Here is a 15,827-nt window from a genome sequence, read left to right as displayed (position 1 = left end):
CCCTGTGGGGCTTCTATTCTCTCATGAGGCAGTTCCACAAAGCAAAATTTGCTTATCCAATTCGTTTTCTAAAACTTTTACTTTTAAGTATTCGTATTAAGGATGTAAAGTTCTTGCTTTGTGGAAATAAAAAAAATAATTTGCTGAAGAGAAACTGTTCGGTTTATTGTCAGCTCTGAACGTTGACAGTGGCGACGTCCATTTTAGCCATCGTCCACGATCACCTAAACATAAATACGGTCATAAATACACTCAGTAATCACAGTACAGTCATGTATTCAGAATACTGAAAATACATTTTTGTAAGTGCATGTGTGACATTACCATGGTGTTATGATAACCCCATAATATGATATGAGTTCCATAAATGACAATGCATCAATTTCATCAAACACACAACTGAGAACTTGTGAGATGGCAGCACTTTATTATCTTGCATGAAAAAGGCATTTATAGGTTTTTTATTTGAAGCCTTCTGATGGGTAAACCAACAGTGAACATGCCCCATGCACGCTTATTAATGGCCAGGAAACCGTGACCTAATTAGGAAAATAAGCAGAACGTTTAAAAGAGCTTTTCTCCGTCCGTCATACGCTTCTACTACGCGACTGAACACGCGGCGGAGCATCCGCACGTACGGGTTCGAGTCAGGACGTAGAAACGCTGCGGCCGGGAGGATCTGGACGTGTGGTGACGGCTCTGTGGCCGTGACAGAAATGTGGTGAGGACTGTATGGCACATGAACACTCGTACACTAGTAGTGTAACACACCTGGTGATGGTTAGAGCGAGCACTATAGTAAATGTAGTGGTGCAACACGCATGGACAAGACAGGAATTACTAATGGGGCAGAGTTTGGCGTCTCGGATTCACAGTCTTCCCGCTTTGGCTGCTGGTGAAGGTTCCTTCCGTCCATTCATCCACGTCTGAGATGTTCTCCATTGCTGCGTCCTTCCTGTGTTCAGAAACGCTCTCATCCCAACAGTTCAGTATTGGACCTCAGCTCCGTATTTTTAGAGGAATGATCAGCACAGTAAGAGGACAGAGGACAGTCCAACGAAGCAGCTTTAGGTTCTACTCTGGAGGCAGAAGTTCCCAAGCGAAGTCCTCGTGGAGCTTCTCCTCGTCTTTTGGGGTACTACTCCAGGCGTCTGGCTTGATAGGTTCTCCGACCCCTGCTGAATAACAGAAAAGGATCAGTCGGTTCAATCCGGACATCCACATCACGGACAACCAACATCTGGCACATCTGCATTACGTCTGTATCAAATAAAAAGAAGATGGCTGTCGACAGGTTCATCATTTATTGGGTTAGAGCTGAAGAGGGACATGTCGTGTTTCCGGTTCGTACCTTTTTAAAAACCGTACCAGATTAAACGGGTACGGTCTTCCCTTTAATGCGTCTGTGAACTGGCAGCTTCACTTCGTCCTCGTCCCGTTCCTCCTCCTCCTCCTCGTCCTCCTCCCGCTTCCCCGCGTCCTGTCCGGCCACGTCCCCTGCTCCGATGATCACGCTCTGCCGCACGCTGACGGAGATCACCAGGGCCTGGACGATTCCGTACGCCAAGGCGAACTGCGGCAGGTACTCCTGAACCAGCCACAGGAGGCCAGCCATGCCCACCGTAGAGACGAAGAACATGGCCATGCCGTGGAGCCACAGCTTCAGGGCGCCCTGCACGCCCAGAACGTCCAGGATCACCTTGGCGGGCGGGGACACGGTCCACAGGAAGCCGACCACCAGCAGGTCGAACAGGTGGCGCAGGAAATTGAAGCAGATCTCCAGGTGTTCAGGTAGGACTTCTCCTTCCCACGAGCGGGCGAAGAAAGCGAAGGTGGACGGCTGGGGGCCGAGGGCGGTGGGCGAGGGCGGCGGGGTGCCGTAGTCGGAAACGTCTGCGTCGTTGTTGTCCGCGTCCCACCCAACTCGCCTGAGCAGGCCGAGCCGGCCGCGGCAGGACGCCGGCAGGAACCTGCTCCACCAGCCCGGGGGCCTCGCCCGCTCCTCAGCCGCCTCCCAGTACTCCTCCGTCACGTCCTGCTGGGAGATCTTCTCCTGGGGTGCCCCCCAAACCCAGGAGGTCACACCTCTCCACGTCCAGCTGCTGTCCTGGTCCTTCCTGGTCCTGTCCCCCCAGGGACGCAGCCACCCCCAAACCTGCTGAGCAACGGCGCTCATCTTCTTCTGGTCGGGAGATCAAGAAGGACCTAAAAAAGCACGATATTAGTACCGATCTAGAGACGGAAGGTGAGGAAGTAAGACGAGTTCCTGCCCCGAGGCTGAAGCGGCGTGTTCCGACGCGCCCCGAACCGCCGAACCGCCTTCACCTTCGGTCCGCGTCACAGAACCTCCGCAAAACGTCGCCGTTTAAGCCGCGAACCGGCGTCGCTCGTCTCGTCTTCCATAACCCCGGCCGGCCAGAGTCGCACGACCAGGCGGCGCCATCGTCCGCGTTTCCGGCAGCGGCGCGTAACCCGGAAGCAGCTGGGCGTGACCCCGCGTCACGTAGAACCAGGCGGCGGGGGGAAAACGGGGAGAAAACGGGGTCCCCGGTATTTAATCCACCAGTGGGCAGCCGTGACAGGGGACATTTTAACAATCTGACATTAATAATAAAGCATTTACAAGTAATTAACAAAGAATAAATTAAAAAGTAAGAAGCCAGCAGCGTACAAATAATAATACAAAAAAACTATACAGACACTATATACTATTATTTGGAGAAAAGACTCAAAAGGAAGTAACACCAAACTGCTTCAAAATGCATATGGTAACCAGTAATAGTACCAAGGTAACATTTGAAATCTGCCATATTTCAGGTGTAACCACGACTCACCAACTAAGGACCTAAAATATAAAATATTCTCTAAAGACAATTGAAGAAATGTGTTGTGTGTAACGCTGTCCAGGTCAGAGTTGGTGGATCCTGGTTCCTGACACCAAGATGAACCACCAACACCGTAACTGTAGAAGATAGAGGATCTTGAAGCGGACAGATGTCATCAGGTCGTACCATGACACTGGACTAGTGTAAAAATACTCTCCAGTACCTGAAAGTGAAGTGATTGTCATTGTGAGACACTGCAGCACAGCACATGGTGCACACAACGAAAGGTGTTCTCTGTATTTAACCATCACCCTGAGTGAGCAGTGGGCACCATGACAGGCGCCCGGGGAGCAGTGTGTGGGGACGGTGCTTTGCTCAGTGGCACCTTGGCAGCTCGGGATTCGAACCGGCAACCTTCTGATTATGGGGCCGCTTCCTTAACCGCTAGGCCACCATTGGCCCTTCAAGCAGGGACATATTCATTCTATAATACACCACATTAGACTATTTAAAACAAGAAAGACATGCAGGAAAATAAGATGCCCCATGCTATCTGCCTGCAAGTATTTGCATCGAGAGCCCCATTTGCAGCTCTCAATGGAAATACGTTGGCTTCGGTGTAAACCGAAGACCATTTAGTTCATGTTCCGGTGTTTTTATCCAATACACTGCATGCAAAAAAACTGCATTTATACATTTATAAAAATAAAAAAAATCAGAACTTAATAATGACCAGGTCATCTCAATGAACCACTAGAACAAGATAGCTTTTGCCTTGTTTGTGTTCCAAAAGCAGGGTGACTTGTCCTAAGAAAGGGCAGAAGCTGCACCAGAGCACTGTTCAAGAAGAGTGGAATAGGACCATTTGTGGGAAAAACTGGTATGTAATACAAACGCAAGGTTACTAGGATGGTCACATACATAAAAACTTCTATAAGTAAATTCCCCTCCAAAAGGGACCAAATATATATATAGCCCAGGTGTTTGGACACCTCATTCAACATATTTTCTTTATCTTCATGACCATTTACGTTGGTAGATTCTCACTGAAGGCACAAAACTATGAATGAACACATGTGGAGTTCTGTACTTAACAAAAAAAGGTGAAATAAGTGAAAACATGTTTTATATTCTAGTTTCTTTGCTCTGATTACTGCTTTGAACACTCTTGGCATTCTCTCGATGAGCTTCAAGAGGTCGTCACCTGAAATGCTTCTCCAACAGTCTTGAAGGAGTTCCCAGAGGTGTTTAGCACTTGTTGGTCCAGCTCACCCCAAAACATCTGGATTGGGTTCAGGTCCGGTGACTGTGGAGGTCAGGTCTCCACTTTTCCATATCTCCACATGTGTTAGTTTTGATGCCTTCAGTGAGAATCTACCAACGTAAATGCTCATGAAATTAAAGAAAACACGATGAATGTTAAGGCGCGCCCAACTTTTGGCCTGTACTGTATAACCCACAGACTACAGTAATAAATCAGATCTAATTTGGTGGAAAGGAGGCACAGTGACAATAAATCAGACAAGGAAAATGTTAGAAGTCTTTATTTTGGGATTTCTGGGAATGATGTTCCAACATCCAACGCTCAGTGTATTCCGGCAAATAAAAGGAACCTTCCGATGAGAAAGGAAACGAAATACAGGGTTAAAAAAGGTTTGGTAAATCACTTTAATAAAACAGATTATAGAAATGTCTCAGTGCGCTGCGAGTAAACTTCATTTGGTTTCAGACGAACCGAAAAACACATTTCATCACGGACATTCAAAGGAACTAATAACTTTATTAAAGTGTGACCCATACTCACTTATCACAGCATAGTGGATCCACGGACCTGGGGGAGGAACGAAGGAACCGATTTGAGCTCAAAAGTTTTCTATATAGACAGACTGAAAGGGGTTAAACCATTTAAACTTTGAATATGTAATACAATACCCAAATTGCAAGATCCACATCCATCCGGCAACACTCTGGGTTCTGCAGAGCTGAGTGGTTCCCTGTGGTTTAAGGAAACAAGATCATTCCATTACCAAGTAATTCCACATATTAAAATGCCACAAAACTAAAGTAGAACTCACCTTACACTGGCCCTGAGAGATAAACAGGTCTTCCACGGCCGCCGAACTGCAAGCTAGTTAAACAGGAAAAGCAGCGTTAAAAAAAAAAGCTACCAAATAAAAGCAGTAAAAGTGATGCACAGTAAGAGCTGTGTTCAGTACACTGTGAAGAAGCATCACGAATCATTCAGAGACTCTAGTCTGCAATCTCATCATAACACATCATGCAAGAGGCGGAGAGTCGGGCCCTCAGGTCGTCTTACCGGGGACACGCCGGTCCGGGGGGACAGAAGCAGCGTCTACAGCGAGGAACCTGCTGCAGAAAACACGTCCACGTTAGAACGGGCCGAACCGCGGCGTCGGCCGGCAGACCGACAGGCTGCTGCTGGTGTTGTTCTCAGTGCACTGTGAAACGTCTTCACGGAGGAAATCAGAGACTCTAGTCTTAGAAATGCTCATCATTAAACACAAAAACGTGATATTAAAAAGCACGCCTGAACACCGGACACGTGGCACGCACCAGTCAGCCATTGCAGAACCGCAGCGGGTGATGTGGTCTCTCTTCTCGCTGCAAACATTCGAGCTCTACACCGAACCCGCGACCCACGTAGAAAAGCCATTTATAACCGCACATGCCGGCAAGACGCGCACAAAGTTCATCAACAGAACAAGTGAGCAGAGCGGCCAGGAAGAGAACGCAACGCCGCATGTGGCGGAATTTATACTGGATCCGGGGTCCTAACAGTAGGTAGCACTCGCGGTGCCTGTCTCCAGAATCCTCCGTGAATTCGTCTAAAGCTGATTTTCTTTAACACGGTGGTTCGGCCACGTTAAAAACACAAATTTTTACAGGGCCTGCTCCATATAATTATTCAATTCAACTTGTATGGGAACGTCCGGAATTGAACTTATCATTGTCACCACGTATACACTGAGAAAAGAAATGCTGAATAATTAGTTCTTTTGTAAACCATAGTTTGTCTTATTTATGTACTATCCATTGCCGTATGTCTTAATACAACTAGCCAAGTTTAATACAATTTTACACGTTTTTCCATCACCGAGCAGGAAGACAATAAAGCTTTGAAGGCGTGTTCCTCCTGCCACGTGACGCATCCACGTTGACCAATAGGAGAGCTCCGTGGCGCTCTGTCCAATAGGAAGGCGCGCACGGCGTGATTGACGCACGGACTGTGCGCCGCTCGCGTCCAGGGCGCGAAAGATTGAAACGTTCACAATCGAAGAACAGGCGGGAGAGGAGCCAGCTGCGAATTTACCGCGGATTATTCTTTAACTTTCTTTATTTCACTTTATAGATTTTTGCCAAATTCCGGAGACGTTGTATTTTCTGTGAACTGAGTTTTAATGCATCTACTTAATCTTTAATCTTTTTTTTTTTTTTGCGGGAAGAACAAGATGAGCCTTCTTGCCCAACAGCTGGTAAATTATTAAAGCAGTGATGTATCTGGTTACATTAATTACATTTAAAATAAATGGTTTTAGCTTGCTTACGTCAAATACTGTTTGTTAGCTGGCTAGCTGTGTTGACGCTGACAGTATTTATTAAAATGCCTTTAGTTTTGTTAGCGGGACGTACTTGCATTGTGGAGTTGACACGTTCCTGTGAGCGTTTATAAGCTTTCATTCCTTCCTTCCTTTCTTTCCTTGTAAGCAGCACGGCTAGATTTGAGCAGCCGGTTTTCAAACGTGCTAAGCTTTGGTTTGGTTAATGTGTGTGTGTTGTTTTTTTTTTGTATTGTATTTATTTTTGGTGCCTTTATTGGCTCTTTTTGTATGTCTGTATTGGCTCTAATAGTAATAATTGTCTCCACCTTGTCGCTCTTGTTGTGACGTCAGCAGGGGGCGGAGCTTCCCGCTGAGGTCCCGACAGCACCAGGGAGCGACTCGGACAGTGGGATGGGTTCTCCAGTGGAGGAAGCAGCTGCTCAAATCACCAGGGTCTCACAGGAGACACAAGGTACAGCCTGTTTGGGGGTCTTTGGTTCTTGTGCTTTGCACCTTTGGGCACCACATGTAGAACCTGGCACACATCACATAATGCATTTTAGGTTTTATTGTTTTTTCCAGAATCCGACGATGATGAGGAGGAGGTGACAGTGAGTCGCAAGTCTTGCTGCCGGAAGGCCCTGCCAGACAGCGACAGTGAAGGGGAGGTGGAAGCAGCTGGCATGGCAGAAGCTCTTGTGTTGTCGGCCTCCAGTTCGGAGGAGAAAGACGGACACGAGGATGGAGAGGCGTCTAAGAAGCCCAAGAAGCGAATATGCCGCGTCGCTCCAGACAGTGAAAGCGACGAAAGCGAAGAGAAAAAGAAAGGCGACGGCAAGAGGAAGAAGTCTCAGCGCCGCAAGGAAAAAGAGAAGCAGACCAAATCAAGGAGGCGAAAGAAGGAGCGGCAAGAGGTGGCTTTTGTGTTTAAATTATTCAAGGGTAATTAAAAGGAAATGAAGATTTTTTGGGGGGGGGAAAGCCCTCAAACCGACAGATATTTAGACTCCTCAGTGTCGTTTTTCTGTTGTGCCCGGCATGGTTTCCATCAAGCCATGGAATGATTTTCATGAATCTAAAAAGTGAAATTTACAATACTATAGAACAACAGGGCGATTTCTGTACTTTCATGTCTCTTTTCTGTAGCTCAAATAAAGGTACATTGAGTGATTTTTTTTTCCACCTTTCTGTTCCCAGGTGAGCTCGCCTCCCAAGCCGCTTAATGACAGTGGCTGCCTGTTGGCAGACCACGATCTTTATGATGCAGAGGAGGTCCCAGACCTGGAGGGGCAGGAGGAGTCCCTGGATGGTGTCAGAGCTTCTGTAAAGCAGAAAGCCCAGCAGTACAAGGTGAGAGGCAGTCAGCCATGGTACTGAAATGGACGCAGGATGGGTGCCATCCAGTTTCTTTATGCATTTGCTTTATTATTCTTCAGCTTCATATGGATGAGGAAGATGGTGGGGAGGAGGAGGCTCCGATGCAGCGCAAGGTTTCAACCCTTCCTTGTTGGTTTTCTTATTAAAAGTGTATATTGAATTCCTTCTTTTCTATTTAATGTACAAACTGCTCTCATTGCACAGGAAAGGAAGGCGGCCCGTGCCAGTAAGGAGGCAATTAAGCAGCTGCACAGTGAAAGTCAGAGGCTGATCAGAGGTCAGTTATCCTGTTAGTGTCTCTGAGAGGTTTTTATATATATATATATATATATATATGTGTGTGTGTGTGTGTGTGTGTGTGTGTGTATAAGATGTGCATTGCTGGGTCTGAGAGTAACGCAATTTCAATTCTCTGTATGTCCTGTACATGTGGCAGAATTGACAAAGCTGACTTTGACTTTGATTGATTGCTCTTTTGCCAGAGTCTGCTGTTGGGCTGCCATATCACATGCCAGAGCCAAAGAGCATCAATGATTTCTTCAAGAAAAGAGCACGACCAGAAGGCCCCGCCATGGCTTTGCTGAAGTATGTACCATTTACGGCATTTACCAGACGTCCTTATCCAGAGCGCCTTACAGTCAGTAGTGACGGGGACAGCCCCCCCCTGGAGAGACTCAGGGTTAAGTGTCCTGCTCAGGGACACGATGGTAGTGAGTGGGGTTTGAACCCGGGACTTTGTGGCCCTTTGATTCGTGTACCTTTACATTAAAGTTTGAATGTGCAGTAAGTATCAGAATCGATCATCACCGCTCATGCTGCTTATTTTTGAAGGTCTTCGAGGTACAAGCCCCGTCTTCTGGAAGCAGCTGCTCCGCTGGTGCCAGATCCGGTCCAGACCGAAGGCTTTCAAGAACCAGTGGTGAACCCTGAGCCACAGGGCACCGCAGAGTCTGTGTCTAATTCCCAAAACAGAGAGGCCTTGGTCACTACCTCCTGTACGGAACAAGAAGCACAGGCGCAGCTGCCCACAGGTTCACCGGAAGAACCGGGACCTCTTACTGCTCAGGTCCAGCCAGCCAGGTCTGTAGCTGCAGGGGAGTCTGGAAGCCCAGCAAGCCTGGAGTGTCCGGTCCAGCCCACAGACTCTACAGAGGCAGCGGAGACGGGGTTCAAACCAGCAGATGCCCCCATGAGGGGCGTCAGGACCCGCAAGGACAAACTTGCTCGGCTGCGGGAGCTCGGGCTGGAACCGCCACCTGTGGCCAAGTTGCCTTCTGGTAATGGGACCTTTGTGGAGCTGGAGGCACCAAAGAATAATCCCGGTAAGCGGGCGTCTAATTTAATGGGAAATATTATTACTGCATGTGGTTCATCTCGATCGCCAATCAGAGCTCTTCAGATGGGTGATGATCTGTTAAACGCTGCATGTTTGGTTTGGTAGTGGATGTGCTGCCCGCTTAGCGAGGTATTATTTCCACGTCAGGGTAGCATGTCCGCGTCATGGCTGTAAATGTAATAATGTGACTTGTGGTACGCAGTGAATCACGTACTGTATTTAACCCTCACCCTTGGTGAGCAGTGGGCCGTTGGGGGACGGTACCTTCATGAAGGGGACCTCACTGGCACCTTGGCGGGTCGGGATTCGAACCCGCAACCTTCCAGCTATGAGTTCACTAGGCCCCCACTGGATTAAAAATCCTAAATCATATCTGGTCAGCAACATGGTCAGATGCTCCTAATAAGGTGGCAGTAGCCTAGCGGGTAACACACTCGCCTATAAACCAGAAGACCCGGGTTCAAACCCCACTTACTACCATCGTGTCCCTGAGAAGGACACTTAACCCTGAGTGTCTCCAGGGGGGGACTGTCCCTGTAGTAGCCTGGCGGGTAACACACTCGCCTATAAACCAGAAGACCCAGGTTCAAACCCCACTTACTACCATCATGTCCCTGAGCAGGACACTTAACCCTGAGTGTCTCCAGGGGGGGACTGTCCCTGTAACTACTGGATGGTAGTAGCCTAGCGGGTAACACACTCGCCTATAAACCAGAAGACCCAGGTTCAAACCCCACTCACTACCATCATGTCCCTGAGAAGGACACTTAACCCTGAGTGTCTCCAGGGGGGGACTGTCCCTGTAACTACTGGATGGTAGTAGCCTAGTGGGTAACACACTCGCCTATAAACCAGAAGACCCAGGTTCAAACCCCACTCACTACCATCATGTCCCTGAGAAGGACACTTAACCCTGAGTGTCTCCAGGGGGGACTGTTGCTCTGGATAAGGGCATCTGGTAAATGCTGTAAATATAATACCATGCGTAGATTGTAATGAGTTGTTGTGGGTGGAGTTTTTTTGGGTTGGTTTGCTCCGCCCACAACACTGTGAAACTTTTTGCCTTTATTACTGTTTCTTTATTACACAACCTCACGTGTCTTTTCATAGTCTGGTTTCTTTAGTTGTAGATGTTTCCGAACCTTTAGCAAACAAAAAGTTGGACATTTGCGTGTCCAGATCAGGGAGCTTTTGGTTCTCTCTTCTGACAACGGGGACGTGTGCAACAGGCCTGGCTGTTTCTGCTGAGCACTTTCTAATTATTCCCTGGAGTTAAGCAGCATCTCAAGCGCCTTTTGATGATGAAAATAGTGACCGAAGCCGCCATGAAGGCAAAAGATGGAAGAACAGATTCATCAAACATGCTTCACTTCATATTGCTACGAAAATACTAAATAAGTTTCTTGTATTGGATGCTTGAAAATGGCTCCATGTTGGTCTCCATAACCTCCAGAGTCGGGGCGTCCACACTTTTCACTGGCAGGGTAAAAAAATGTCAACGTGGCCTTATATAGAACACCTTACAGTCAGTATTCACAGGGACAGTCCCCTCCTGGAGACACTCCGGGTTAAGTGTCCTGCTCAGGGACAGGAGGTAGGGTTCGAACCCGGGTCCACCCCTTCACACTGCGTTCCTTCCTGGTGTGGTTCCAGCTCTGGAGGCCCTCAAGGACCGTTTCCTCCGGCACGTCCAGCCGGCTCCACGGCCGAAAGGAGAGCGGTCCCTGCAGCTCAGTGTGGTGCGGAAGGACAGCGCCCCCTCTGGCCAGGAGGAGCTGCTCGCTGAATCGATCACTTTCACCGTCCCCGAAGTGGGGGACGAACCCGTGCACACCAAGCCAGGTACGTGCAGTCCTGTCTGAACCGGCGATGCCGTTTATCTGCTTCTCCTCTGCAGACATGCAGCTGGTTTTGCGCTTTTTGCCCCATTTGTAGGTGAGAAGTTGACCTTCCTGAAGTCCCGCCTGCAGCAGGCCATGGCCGTCCGGCGCCAAGAGGAGAGGACCCGCCGGGCGGCGCTTGACCGCCTGGATAACGAGGACTGTGAGCAGGACGAGGAGGAGGAGGAGGAGGAACAGATGACCGAATCGGAGGAGGAAGAGGTAGATGAAGGGACCAACTTTGACCTGGACCACTTCCTCAGATGGAAGGCTTTGCCTGAACACGTTTGTGACCGTCCTTCAGGGTGTAGACGAGCTTCTGGGTGACTGTGGAGAAGATGCTGGCGCCAGGAGCCCCTCTCCACTCCCCCGCGACACGGACGGCACGCTCCTGCTGTTCGCCGGCAGCTCGTGTTCTCGCATGGGGTACGTTCCCGACGGACAAGTCCTCTGTCTTCTGGTCTCTTCTGACTGTTTTTCGCTCTCGCAGAAGCGATGGCAGCAAAAAAGCTGGAGCAGGAGGCCAAGATGGTGATGGCAAGATGGGTGAGTTGCTTTCTGTTCCCCGTCTTCTTCTTTCATAATTCTACTGGATAAAATGGCGTCTTGAAGGAGCATTCAGCGCGTCTCAGCTAATATAGTCAAGATACATTTCTAATATAATCTAGAAGGGCGATAGTAGCCTAGCGGCTAACACACTCGCCTATAAACCAGAAGACCCGGGTTCAAACCCCACTTACTACCATCGTGTCCCTGAGCAAGACTCTTAACCCTGAGTGTCTCCAGGGGGGGACTGTCCCTGTAACTACTGGGTGGTAGTAGCCTAGCGGGTACCACACTCGCCTGTGAACCAGAAGACCCAGGTTCAAACCCCACTTACTACCATCGTGTCCCTGAGCAAGACACTTAACCCTGAGTGTCTCCAGGGGGGGACTGTCCCTGTAACTACTGGGTGGTAGTAGCCTAGCGGGTACCACACTCGCCTGTGAACCAGAAGACCCAGGTTCAAACCCCACTTACTACCATCGTGTCCCTGAGCAAGACACTTAACCCTGAGTGTCTCCAGGGGGGGACTGTCCCTGTAACTACTGGGTGGTAGTAGCCTAGCGGCTAACACACTCGCCTATAAACCAGAAGACCCAGGTTCAAACCCCACTTACTACCATCGTGTCCCTGAGCAAGACACTTAACCCTGAGTGTCTCCAGGGGGGGACTGTCCCTGTAACTACTGGGTGGTAGTAGCCTAGCGGCTAACACACTCGCCTATAAACCAGAAGACCCAGGTTCAAACCCCACTTACTACCATCGTGTCCCTGAGCAAGACACCTAACCCTGAGTGTCTCCAGGGGGGGGACTGTCCCTGTAACTACTGGGTGGTAGTAGCCTAGCGGCTAACACACTCGCCTATAAACCAGAAGACCCGGGTTCAAACCCCACTTACTACCATCGTGTCCCTGAGCAGGACACTTAACCCTGAGTGTCTCCAGGGGGGGACTGTCCCTGTAACTACTGACTGTAAGTCGGTCTGGATAAGGACGTCTGGTAAACACTGTCCCATCACAGTTACTACAGGTTTAGAACCAGTGAGAAGTTGATCTTCTGTTTTCTTGTCGCAGATGAAGACGACTGCCTGTCCTTGACTAAAGACAGCAGCCATAACAGCAGCTTCGAGCTGGTCGGGTCCATGATCCCGTCCTATCAGCCCATCGGCCGCGCCGGAGGCAGGGGCGTGTCCACCAGCGTGTTCCGTTCCCCGTCGCCCTGTTTATTTAGACCGAGCTTCCTGGGTTCTGCTTCCAAGGTGAGATCTTCACACACGAACACGCCTTCTTTCCGGAAACCTGCCATTTACATCCAGAACGCCTTCGTCCAGAGTTCAGGAAAGCTCTCCGAGCCGTCCATTTGTCTCCCGGTGGAAGATTCCCAGGACCTGTACGCCCAGCCGTCTCCCACTGACGCAGGTCCTCTCGGTGGTGGATCCCAGGGTCCGTTCTCCCTGGAGGAGGACACGCACTCTCAGCTGCTGGATGCCGATGGCTTTTTGAACGTAGGACCCAGAGGTGGCCACGCCCGCTCACACAAACGTCAGCTCCTGCTGGACAGCCTGGACGAAAACGCCATGGACGGCAACATGGGGGAGCTGCTGGCGCTCTGCTCCGGGGGGTTCGCCTCCGGGGGTGCCGCCCTGCAGAGCAGCAGCCAGCCGGGGGACATGGACGAGCTCCTGGGACTCTGCTCTGGAGCCTTCACCACCCCGGCGGCCCGCGAAGCCCCGGAGAAGGAACCAGAAGCAGGAGGGGGCTCTGAAGCGGGCCCCGACATGGACCAGCTGCTGGCTCTCTGCTCCGGAAAGTTCCCCAGTCCAGGTCACAACCATGATGGCACCTTGCCCTCGACATGTGAACTTCTCCACCGGCTTGGTGTGACATGTCAGTGTTGTTGTGTAAGGTGTCTGGTTTCTGCTTTAGATGATGACCCTTCCCCACCTTCGGCCTTCAGTCCTGCACCTCGAGAAGAACCCGTCAGGTATCTGGCAGCATCACAGGGCCCTTTGGAACCTTTTTTTAATCTCATTATTGTTATGGATTTTTTTGATTTATATGATTTTCCTTTTTAATTCAAGTAGAAAAGAGAATCCAGAGGAGGAAGAGGAGGAGGAAGATTGTGAGTTTAGGCTCCTGTCTGATGTCGACAGCCTAAGTGCTCAGGTACTTTATTACACAGAAATGTTGAAATGTTGTGTAGGCTTGTGTGTCTGATGGACAAAAACCGTCTCAAAGGAGGACGACCAGGGAGACGAGGATTCGGAGGACGAAGAGATGCAGGCGGTGTTTGGGCGTCCTGGTGGACAGAAGAAGAAGGAGAAGAAGAAGAAAATGTAAGTTGTACCACCGCTGGGGGGGGGCGTGGCTCCGCGACTCCGCCCCCGCGTCTCCTTCACGCGTCTCGCGGGTTTGTCCCGCTCCGTAGGCGCCTGGCTGAGTTCGTGGAGTCGGAGGCCGAACTGTCAGGAAGTGAAGCGGGGAGTGAGGATGATGACGAAGACGACGAAGGCGGGAGTGAGTATGAGGAAGAGGAGCTGCAGGAGGAGCTGCCTTCAGACGAAGAGCTGCAAGATCAAGTCAACAAGATCCACATGTAAGAAGATCATTTTGCAGTTTTTCCATTTGTTGGATGGAACGGAGACCCGAATTGTCCCGCCTTTCTGCAGGAAGCAGGTTCTGGACGATGACAAGCGTCGCCTGAGGATCTACCAGGAGCGCTACCTCGCCGACGGGGACCTGCATTCTGACGGGCCGGGCCGGGCCCGCCGCTTCCGCTGGAGGAACATCGGTGGGCGGGGTCTGTAGAGCACGTCCTGTACCTGGCGCGAGCACGTGCTGACCGACACTTCTGCTTCCTGCAGACCATGGCGTGGACGTGGACCGGACGGGAGACGATGGCGAGGAGGACGAGGAGGACGATGTGGACCAGGCCGAGCTGCAGAGGAGAAGAGAGCGGCTGGAGAGGGAGCAGTGGTTACGAGAGCAGGTCGGAGCAGCTGAATCTGTCAGAAGAAGCGCGCCGGTCTCCGAGTTCGCCGTGTCCAACGCGTCCAACGCCGAAATTCTGCTTTATATGCTGCGCAGGGCAGGAAAGGAGACCAGGTGGACGAGGAAGAGGACAAGTCTGGAGATGAAGACAGCCAGTTCATGAGGCTGGCCAAGAAGCTCAGTACCAGGACGCTGCAGAGGAGAGGTGAGCCGTCTTCTCAGCGTTCTTCTCCCTGCGTTATCCAGTTCGGGTCTAATGTCCCCATGGCTGCTCCAGAACCTGCTGCACCGTTCCAGGAGAAGAAGGTCCCGCCTCCAAACCCCTTCCAGATGCCCTTCCAGCCGCCAGTGGTCAGTGTTGACCCCTTTATTCCGCCCGTCGGTCAGGTGGCGCTCTGCCCTGGTTTCATCTCTCTTCTGCACGTTCAGGTGAAAAGAGGTTCTCTGCTCAGTCGTCCTCGCGCGGTCCTTCAGAAGCTGGCGTCCATCTCGGACGGGAACCCCTGCGCCCCCCGAAACACCCGCGGCTTCCTGTTCCACACGCTCTCCCCCGACAAGCAGGCACCGTCCACCGAGGCCACCAACAAACAGGTTTTAACCCCCACCACTAGGTGGCGCCGCAGATCAACACGTCTTCACCCTGCACAGAATGTCGATTTTACGTATTCGTAGAATAGACAAATTTCACCAGAGAGAATCAGGATTCCGTGTCCCCTCTCTGTCCCCAGGCGAAGCGGGCCCGCGCCGAGTGTCCGGGCCCCGCGGCGAAGCGGCCGTGTCCCGCGGGGCCCCAGAGGAGCATCTTCAGTTACCTGGAGAGCTGAGCACCGCAACCGGGTGGCTTTTAATCTGTAAATATGGAATTGGCTGATTTAATGTATTGAACTTGTAAATAAAGTTATTTTATCGACGTGAACCGGTTTCGTCCTCCTTCTTGTGCTCTAAATAGAAGTTGGTAGACGAGATGTAGACGAGTAGCCTCTGTCTCGGACGCTGGTGCTTGGCGGGGTCGCCGGTCCTGGTATTGGGGGTTCCGGGGCCGCTGCTGGGCGCGTACGAGCTGCCACTCCGCGTTTCGGTGACGTGGGACCGCTGGTGTGGCCGGAGGTGTCGGCTCGCGGCCGCTGTCAGAGTAAGGGACGGGTTCGGTGGAGACGCGCGGCCACTACGAAGGAAGTGGGTCATAACTCCGGGGACCTAAGAGTTCCGCTCCGACTGTGTCTACTCCAGTTTGGGGTACGGGGTTTGGGGTACAGGGTTCGTGGTATGGGGTACATCGTGAACTGTTGAATACTAATGGGGCCGCGCCCAGCTGG

The 15,827-nt window shown here is 50.9% G+C and overlaps 2 protein-coding genes across 4 annotated transcripts; one reads left to right on the top strand and one right to left on the bottom strand.

Annotated features, from left to right (window-relative positions):
• Nucleotides 1–407: 407 nt before the first annotated feature.
• On the bottom strand, nt 408–2,467 carry LOC114770454 (uncharacterized). 3 transcript variants are annotated; one of them, XM_028964396.1, is made up of 3 exons: nt 2,326–2,467; nt 1,352–2,205; nt 408–1,178 (listed from the first exon to the last, which is right to left on the bottom strand). In XM_028964396.1, the coding sequence occupies exon 2, from the start codon at nt 2,174–2,176 to the stop codon at nt 1,373–1,375; it is 804 nt and encodes a 267-aa protein (XP_028820229.1). In that variant the 5' UTR covers nt 2,177–2,205; nt 2,326–2,467; the 3' UTR covers nt 408–1,178; nt 1,352–1,372. The 3 variants fall into 3 exon arrangements, with proteins under 3 accessions (XP_028820229.1, XP_028820227.1, XP_028820228.1); XM_028964394.1 differs by having other exon boundaries at nt 408–1,175; XM_028964395.1 differs by having other exon boundaries at nt 408–1,175; nt 1,352–2,462.
• Nucleotides 2,468–6,116: 3,649 nt separating this feature from the next.
• On the top strand, nt 6,117–15,379 carry LOC114770342 (claspin-like). Its single transcript, XM_028964183.1, has 24 exons — nt 6,117–6,319; nt 6,737–6,857; nt 6,968–7,299; nt 7,583–7,735; nt 7,822–7,875; nt 7,967–8,039; nt 8,245–8,347; nt 8,594–9,084; nt 10,752–10,940; nt 11,034–11,200; nt 11,283–11,404; nt 11,469–11,524; nt 12,595–12,779; nt 12,852–13,344; nt 13,447–13,504; nt 13,602–13,686; nt 13,759–13,856; nt 13,949–14,116; nt 14,190–14,311; nt 14,385–14,509; nt 14,608–14,716; nt 14,789–14,862; nt 14,941–15,102; nt 15,240–15,379. Exons 1-24 carry the CDS (start codon nt 6,296–6,298, stop codon nt 15,333–15,335), a joined length of 3,660 nt encoding a protein of 1,219 aa, XP_028820016.1. The 5' UTR covers nt 6,117–6,295; the 3' UTR covers nt 15,336–15,379.
• The last annotated feature ends 448 nt before the right edge of the window (nt 15,380–15,827 follow it).

The sequence above is a fragment of the Denticeps clupeoides genome, chromosome 20, assembly GCF_900700375.1.
Source record: "Denticeps clupeoides chromosome 20, fDenClu1.1, whole genome shotgun sequence".
Taxonomy (NCBI): Eukaryota; Metazoa; Chordata; class Actinopteri; order Clupeiformes; family Denticipitidae; genus Denticeps; species Denticeps clupeoides.
The sequence above is the reverse complement of the archived record's forward strand: the minus strand, read 5'-3'. Positions and strand labels throughout refer to the sequence as shown.